At 36.6% G+C, this 8284-nt stretch overlaps 3 protein-coding genes across 7 annotated transcripts in view; 2 read left to right on the top strand and 1 right to left on the bottom strand.

Moving 5' to 3' along the window:
- Positions 1 to 1003, top strand: part of LOC109844223 (vesicle-associated protein 3-1-like) — a 3945-nt gene extending 2942 nt beyond the window's left edge. The window contains exon 7 of the mRNA XM_020413192.1: positions 162 to 1003. Coding sequence (XP_020268781.1) covers positions 162 to 210 — 49 coding nt within the window. The 3' untranslated portion in view covers positions 211 to 1003. The remainder of the gene's footprint in view (positions 1 to 161) is intronic.
- The window catches only part of LOC109844222 (putative germin-like protein 2-1), a 67202-nt gene that overhangs the window by 15693 nt on the left and 43225 nt on the right, over positions 1 to 8284 (top strand). For 4 of the 5 annotated variants that reach the window (XM_020413187.1, XM_020413189.1, XM_020413191.1 and 1 more), the window contains exon 1: positions 5071 to 5332. The exons of the other annotated variant lie outside the window; for it this stretch is intronic. The gene's annotated coding sequence lies outside the window, so the exon portion shown is untranslated. Of the gene's footprint in view, positions 1 to 5070; positions 5333 to 8284 lie in introns of those variants that run through there. 5 annotated transcript variants of the gene reach the window in all.
- On the bottom strand, positions 514 to 1739 carry LOC109844231. Its single transcript, XM_020413197.1, has 4 exons — positions 1639 to 1739; positions 1352 to 1525; positions 1140 to 1220; positions 514 to 1051 (listed from the first exon to the last, which is right to left on the bottom strand). Exons 2-4 carry the CDS (start codon positions 1445 to 1447, stop codon positions 779 to 781), a joined length of 450 nt encoding a protein of 149 aa, XP_020268786.1. The 5' UTR covers positions 1448 to 1525; positions 1639 to 1739; the 3' UTR covers positions 514 to 778.

Below are 8284 nucleotides of genomic sequence, written 5' to 3'. Positions count from 1 at the left end.
AGCAAAACCCCTAACATGTCCTTCTCAAGCAGAAAGAAAATTGACATGATATAAAAATTATAACTAATTAAATAACCTATTCTAGTATATAATGTAAGGGGCGTTCCTTTACTATTTTTCTCCTATATCTAACTTGTGTCTTTTATCATTCCTTTATCCAGGATCAGAGAGCCGTTGCTGGTTTCTTCTTCTAATCAAACTGGAGCCTAAATGTGTCGTACAATTCAAATACATATACTGCAGAAGTTAATGTTTCCAAACCACATGAAATCATGAATGGGATATGTGGTTACTTTTTTCAAAGAGCATGGTTTTGGTTCATGTTCTTTTGCTTTTTTATTTTTAACAAACTCAGATAGAATTATTACAAAGAATAGCAATTGAGCTGTTGCGTAATAAGAAAACAGTAGCGTGCTCCTACATGTTAATCAATATTCTGTTTCAGTAATCTTGTATGATGCAAGGATGCAAGGAGGAACCAGAACGTGAACAAAAATTGGAGCAAAGAACAGCTAGAGCCAAATAGTTCAATTTAGTACCATATTGAAAACACATTTTCCTAACTCTTAAAAAAAAGAAAACACATCGAAACACTTTCTTAATAAGCAAACATTCCCAATACTCATACTTCTAACTCCTAAAAAAAGACAACACATTGAAACACTTTCTTAATAAGCACTAATAATAAAGGCCGTAAATCAGTGGCTGGGAGGGAAAATGGGAGCCTGTGAGAGGGGGTGGGAGGGAAAATGGGAGCCTGGGAGAGGGGGTGGGAGCATTAACCTTGGATAGATTTAATCTCGACATTGGTGATAAGTAGGCCCAGAGCAATAATTGCTCCCCACGCCACAGCAGTAAAAACAGTCATTAGGGCAATGGGGATTTTGAAAATCTCCAGGATAACCAAAAGTACAACCGATAGGATGGAGAAGACCCCGCTGCAAACCACGACCCAAAGATTAGGGGTTCGGCTACCCGTCCAGTTTGCCAACATAACGGCAGATGAAAAAACAAAAAGAGCATAGAGCGACACCCTCGTGGTTTTAAGCTTCTGCCAAACAAAAGAGGAAAATACGATAATAAAAAATCTAAACTTAAAAAGGAGAAACAAATTTAATTTAAAAAGAAAAACAACTGACCTCATCGTTAGCCCCGGCGTCTCCGCCAGCGGAGTTGACAGGAGTGGTGGGAGGGTTGCCACCTTCAGCGGACTTCCAACCCTTCACATAACACACAATAACATAAACATACATATATTTACATATATAAACTTAAAAAAGAGGAGAAGAAAACGGGTTATATTGTCGCCCCGCACTGACTGGCCGAGGTCATTGTTGACCTCCGCACGTACTGATTCGCCGAGACCGAGGTGGGGCGGGTTTGGTGAGGGGCCGCGATGGGACTGCTCGCCTGCTGGATGGGACGGGTTGCTAGCTGATGAGGCCATGGAATGAGGTGCTCGATCGAGGCTGTCTCTTCTAGCTAGCTAGCTCTTGGAACTGTGCAGCTGGAGATGCTAGCTGTGCTGCTGATTTATAATCAAAGATTAAGGCACAGTGTTTATCATCAAGAGATGGATATGGTAAAAAAAAAAAGTTCATGATGAAAAGTAAAGATTCCCACACCGGATCTTCTTACAAATTAAATCAAAGGCTGCTACCCGAGTCCAGAGACACAGTCTGTCGCCGAGTGAGAATTATGCTCAAAACTAACGTTATCAAGTATAATAAAAATAAGGGATATATATTTCAATCGACAGACTTTCTCTGTGCTACATTTTTTTAACAGTTGGTTCATTTTACTAATGAGACAATTGCTTATAACCACTCTTCTCACTTGTTATCGTCCTACAACCATATTTTAAATATTTTTCAAGATACGGAGGATAATATCGAATCTTGATAACATCACAACAAGTGGTCCGCAAAAACCAATAGTATCTCTTCAGGTGAAAAAAAACATCTCACGACAAAAAAAATAAAGGATGACAGAAAAGAAAAAGGAAAGAAATCATGAACTCAAAAATTGGCCCCTTTTACTTCCCCAGTATCAGCAGCCGTCAGAGAGATCCCATCCTCGGAAAACTGGTCTTCTTCTTTCCCATTCCATTCTCCCAAAACACGAAACAGCGTTACCCCACCCAAAATCTCTCACGTGGCAGCACTGGACGGGATTCGAGGCTTTAAAGCGGCGGGACCCACATCTCGATTATTTCCCGCCTTGTACAAGCAATCGATTCCTCCACGTGTCCACCCCATCCACCGTTCCCACATCTCGATTATTTCCCGCCTTGTACAAGCAATCGATTCCTCCACGTGTCCACCCCATCCACCGTTCGTTTCTCCTCATCAAAATCCTCATTGTACAAGCAATCGATTCCTCCACGTGTCCACCCCATCCACCGTTCGTTTCTCCTCATCAAAATCCTCACAGGGGGTGTTCAATCTAATTCCTATAATTTTATGATATGATTTTCATAACTATTCAAATTTATACTCCAACGGCTATAAACGGTCATAAACTAACCTGAGACAATGTAAATAAAAAAATATAAAAATAAATGATAATATAGAGGCTCAAAAAATAGCCATTTTTTTCAACACCTATATAATGAAATTGCATTGTAGATTGCATTCAAAAAATGGACTACCTCATCTAAAAACTGCAAAAATAATATAGACTGCATTTCCATTAATGAATGCCTCTTGTAAACAGTAAAATGCAATTGTAGTTGCCATTATCAATATGTGACCAATAATCATAGTTAAATTCGAAAAACTCAAGAAACCCACTTTTCATCCAAGAATTTCAAATCCAAGATCACCAGCTCAAACAATGACTTGAAAAAACACCCCCAAATGAATTTTGTAACATTTTAATAGCTTGTAACAAACCCGCAAGCAGCTCAGATCAGCAGCAAACCCATAAAGCTCAAAAACAAGCTAAAACTCAAATAACCAAGGCGCAGACAAGCAACCAAGCTCAAACTTGCAAACCCACAAGCATAGTAATAGGTTGCCACAAACCCACAAGCTCACAAGCCATAAAAAACAAGCTCAAAACAAATTCAAACTCAAATAACCAAGGCTCGAAAAGCAACCAAGCTCAAACTCACAAAACTATAAGCTCAAATGCACGCGACCTCATTCTAACATAAACCCTACAACTCTCATTATAGCCATTGAACACACAACTTACGTGCCTAGCTCTAGAATCTATCTTCTCTTTTTTTTTCCACCTTAGGGTGATAAGTGATTGATTTCCTTCTACTACGTATCCTCATTAAACAAGCAAACACACAAATCACCGCAGAGACAGTAGCATTAGAAATCATCCTTATTAACATCTCTTCATCGATGTCGTCCATCTACATTGTTTAAAAAATAAATTTCCTGTAAAAAAATTGATACATTGTCTTGTATTCACTAAGACAAATATTAGAATGATAATACAAAGATAAAAATCTAATTGTTACTTAACGAAACATTTTATAGAATTGAGTTTGGTCCACAAAGATCAACTAAGTACTTAACTCAAAAATTCAAGGAGTTAAGTAATCAACAATGCTCAAGTGCTCAGATGCAGATAAACTTTTTATAGAACTGAAAGGATGAGCTAATGAAACTAGAAGCAAATTAAAATCCTAAAATAGTATACGAAATTCAAACTAATCTTACAAGTGCGCAGACAATGAACATTAACTCAATATCAATTTCACAGACTAATCAATGGAACGAGAATTCAAACTAATCTTACAAGTCTGCAGATAAGAATATCCCAGTTATTTTCAAGCAATGGAACGAGAACAATCTAGTCCCCAAATCCAAATCAATTTCATAGACTAATAATTGTGCAGAACCAATTTCACCAAACCCAAATCATAGTCCCCAAATCCAAATCAATTTCATAGACTAATAATTGTGCAGAACCAATTTCACCAAACCCAAATCAATTTCACATATAACCCCCAAATCTCATAGACTAATAATTGTGCAGAACCAATTTCACCAAACCCAAATCAATTTCACATATAACCCCCAAATCAATTACACATAAACCCCAAATCATTTTCACCAAAACCCAAATTTACAAAGAAACCCTAATTTACAAAGAAAGGGAACGAGATTTACCTACCAAGGAGGAGGCGTAGTTCGGTCGGAGAGAAGTTTGGTTGAAATAACAGAAACCCCATATCAATTTAACCCAAAACGTTAGGGAGAGTTGAAAAGAGGCAGGTCGGTGGAGTTAGGAGTTGGGGACGCTGAGGAGGAGGCGAAGCCCGGTGAGGTTGAGACGGAGAGAGAGGAGGGAGGGGGTGGCGTCGTAGACACAGAGAGGAGGGAACGAGATCTAGGGTTTCCACGCGAAAAATGAAATGGCAGATAAAAGAGGAGGGAGACGAAAGTGGTGACCCTAGGAAACTAATTTCAGGATATTAGTGTAAAGCTTGATGAGCTGAACACGGGTTAAGAGAGATCTAGCCTAAATCCTCTCTCAAAGAGGGGATTTCACAAATGCAATAATATATTAGTTATTATTATTTGGGTATTCAATATCCCAAATTTTATTTTTGAATCAATCAAATGTTATGGAATCCATAAACTCAAAAAAAAAAAAAAAAAATGATCAACCTCCTTTCGATCTCAACGTCGCCTTTGTTCTCGCTGGTTTCGCCTTCGAGGCCTACTCTAGCCCTTCAGTATAATCTTATTTTTGTTAAAATTACTTGTCTCTTCGAGAGACTGAAGAGAAACACGATGAGAACTATTTGCAAACAAAAGGAAATAGCCGGGATTGGGAACTCCGACCATTTCGAAATGCCTATTTCGAAATGATCGTCGTTCCTAAACCCCGACAAATTTAAATATGTGCTAAATTAATCGGGGTTTCAAACCCCGACTAATTTAGCTATCAAATTGTTAAAAAAATCGACCTATTTTTTGGTTACGATGCTAGCGTGACAAGAAAGTAAGTCAAATTTTTAATAAAGTTTGAATATGGTCAATTTTTGAGAACAAAATTAGGAATGAGTTTATTTAGAAAATTTCTAAATTTTTTTGAAACAAACAACCCGCAGGGTCGCTTGAATCCTCAGAATCATCAGCAACTGATCCCAAAATCTAAAATATCCTCTCCCTCTCTATCTTCTCGAAGCGAAATGGTGCGACCGGCGATCGCCGGTGAGAATGAGGACGGAGATGAGCTGCTGCTTGTGGAGACCGTTGGTAGCCGGGATCCCTCGTGGCGGCTGAACTTCGACGGGTTTCGCCCGGCAGAGGAGCGCAAGGAGAAGCCGCCACGTGGGCTTCAGGATTGCCTCGGAGTGTTTTAGGTACCAAGGTTTTCCTTTTCTTTTATTTGAACTTGGCACTGTCTATTAAAATGGTTTCCCCCCCTTTCAATTTTTTATTCTTAGCGATCGGTGCTCTGGGTTTCAATTGCGAAGAAACCAGATCCTGGGGATTTAGGGTTGTGGTAGTTATCGAAGGAAGTTGGGTTAAAAGTTGAAGCTTTGATTTAGTTTGGAACTTGGAAGTTAGGTATCGAAGGAAGTTGGGTGTAAAAATTAAATTGAATATGGATTTGACTAGGCTGATGACTCGATAGGTTTAAATTATTCGTTTATTCTATTTCTTCCTCTTTGATAAAAATTAGCCAAAAGTTTTTAAATTAAGTTTAGTGAGTGCGATTACTATAGAAGGAATAATAAGTACAAAGAAATATGTTAATTGCAAAGCAGATGTGCTTTTCACCGTGTCTAAAAAAATTAAATAATTGGTATAATTTTAGTACGATCTTAACTGTATTTATTTTACCCATGTATATGAATTAATTAGTTTTTTATATTATATAATTTTTGATAAATTATATTAATATTCATACAATATTATCCAAACCATTTAAAAGATTGCTGAACTTCAAATTTATAAGCCCAGATTCGTTTCTATAAGTAACTTTTAGTAAAATCCAAAAATTAAAATCTATCTATATAAGAATATAATTAGTCTGATAGGTTAAATGACAAACTTTAAATGAAATAATGATATGTAACAAAAATATGCCTTATCATAAGATACTTAAGATTATTATAAATAAATTGCAACTAATGCATTAGGCGTCTAAAAAAGATGACACAACCTCTTTGCACCAAATACCACCATAATATAAATTACTACTTCAGGGAAAATATGTTCCTATGTCTAAAACCATCCCAAAAAATTAAATACTAAAAACTAGATAACTTAAGTCTCTCTTTTGTGCGTATAATTGTACATCCAAACAATGCAAACTCATTTCACCTCAAAATGCAAATTACTTTTACCAGAAACATCTTTCTATGAAAAAAAGAAGAAGAAGTTGTAGCACAGGAACCTCCTTGGAGGCCTAACTCCACAATAAACTAAGACATCAAAGCTTACGTTACGTAGGAGATGTAAAAAAAAAACACCTCATACCCATCATTATAGAGAACCTGGTCCAGAACTAACGACCAAAATAGTTTGAACATAACTAAGAACTTCAACCTTGCAAATTACCTCCTCAATTACCCTAAAAGCCTGCTAAAACACAACTCTTTACCATTTCCAATTCTTCCGAAGAGAACCCAGGCAATTAAAGCCAGAGATTCTTATCATAAAGCATGTGGTCTATGGAGCAATATCTACATGCTTGATACTGAAACAAAAAATTTAATTTCTCTTTAAGAAGCTCAACAACATCAGTTTGTCAGTTCTTCACTTGATCATTGAGGGAAAACAGCCAAAAAACTTAAATATCAGTTCTTCCTGTGCACTATTTTTATTAGTTAGGGGTGTTTCCAAAGCTCTCCAACGAAGTTCAATTAATATCCAAAGCTTTAATATTTTAATAAAGAACTGTGCCTTTTATGGAGTTGATCAGTTATATCCAAATTCAATTAAACCACATAAAACGACAAATTTCTTTGTGAAAATATGGTACATATGTAACAGCTTTTAACACTTGTTCTAATCTTCCTCAAGCGTCCATTTTTCATTCACTTTTGCAGAGCTATAGTTTTAGAATTGGTTATTGGCTCATTAGTAATGACTCTACTAATGAGTTTGTTTTAGCATGCATTTAACAATCAAGAAGCAGCATATTTAAAAAAACGATCAAGAAGCTGTCGATACAAAATTTAGATAGCATTGCTTCTTAGTCATACTAAATAAAGAGTCTATTCAGTTTAATCTATAAGGAAAAACGAAGACCATAATTTCAGTAATAGACATCTATAGGTTTAGACTTTTGTGCTTCTCCACGATATAAAAACTAAACTTTACCGCTAACTCTATGTATTTCTTTCAAGTCAAGTAATACATAATATATTTGATTAGCTCTGGAAAAAAAAAACATGCATTTTTCTTACTCTTATGAGCGGAATATAAAATTTTCAACCAGTGAAAAGATACATAGTAATCCTTCACTTGCAAATGCCAATTAAATTTGAAATAATTCAAAACAATAATTTGCTTGAAGAAAATTGAAGGAGACGGTGATTATTTGCCTTGCAGACAATTTCATACCCTAATCAAACATCAAATAACTATTCAGCATGCACTGCCTCAATCAAAACCCGAGTTAGATTGTTGGTTGAAGTAGATTAATATTCTTCAAGAGTCAGCAACACGGTTAATGAATGAACCGTGCCTTTGTTTAGGTGCATACAAATTAAATTTCAACAAGTAATACCAATTGTTTAGGTGCATAAAAGATGAAGTCTTGAATGAAACTCGCAATGTCGGTTGCTAGAGTATAATATTGTAGACCTCAAGTCTCATGAAAATTTCGTAGTTCAATTCCCATCGGCCAAGCATTTGATATGAATTCAAGGGGAAAAAGATGAAATTAAGCAATCAGGTTTCTAGGTTAATTGCATTCGTCTTGTGCAAATATATTTCAACTTTATTTTTCCCCCACAAATTAGAACAACAAAAAACACATGGAACATGAAATAGAAATAAAATTTGCTCATATAGAAAAGTTCAAACAAAATAGCTGAAAATAGTGTACAGCTTTGTACTTGAAAGTAGTCTATCGTTACAGGTAAATAAAAAGATGACTTCCATATAAACTACCAATCGTCGCATCGTCATCACATGCTTGTTCTCAAACTAAAATACGTGCTCCCGATTAGGGGTGGGCGTGGGCCGGGCCGTTTCAGGCCCGTGACCCGACCCACTGGGTTCAAGATCGGGCCGGGTCCGACTTGGGCCCGTCTGGATCAAAGTGGGCCATGCCTATTTCTCTAATATCGGGTCTGGAA

This window comes from Asparagus officinalis, chromosome 6 (genome assembly GCF_001876935.1).
Source record: "Asparagus officinalis chromosome 6, Aspof.V1, whole genome shotgun sequence".
NCBI lineage: Eukaryota > Viridiplantae > Streptophyta > Magnoliopsida > Asparagales > Asparagaceae > Asparagus > Asparagus officinalis.
This window is presented reverse-complemented; position numbering and strand designations above follow the sequence as displayed.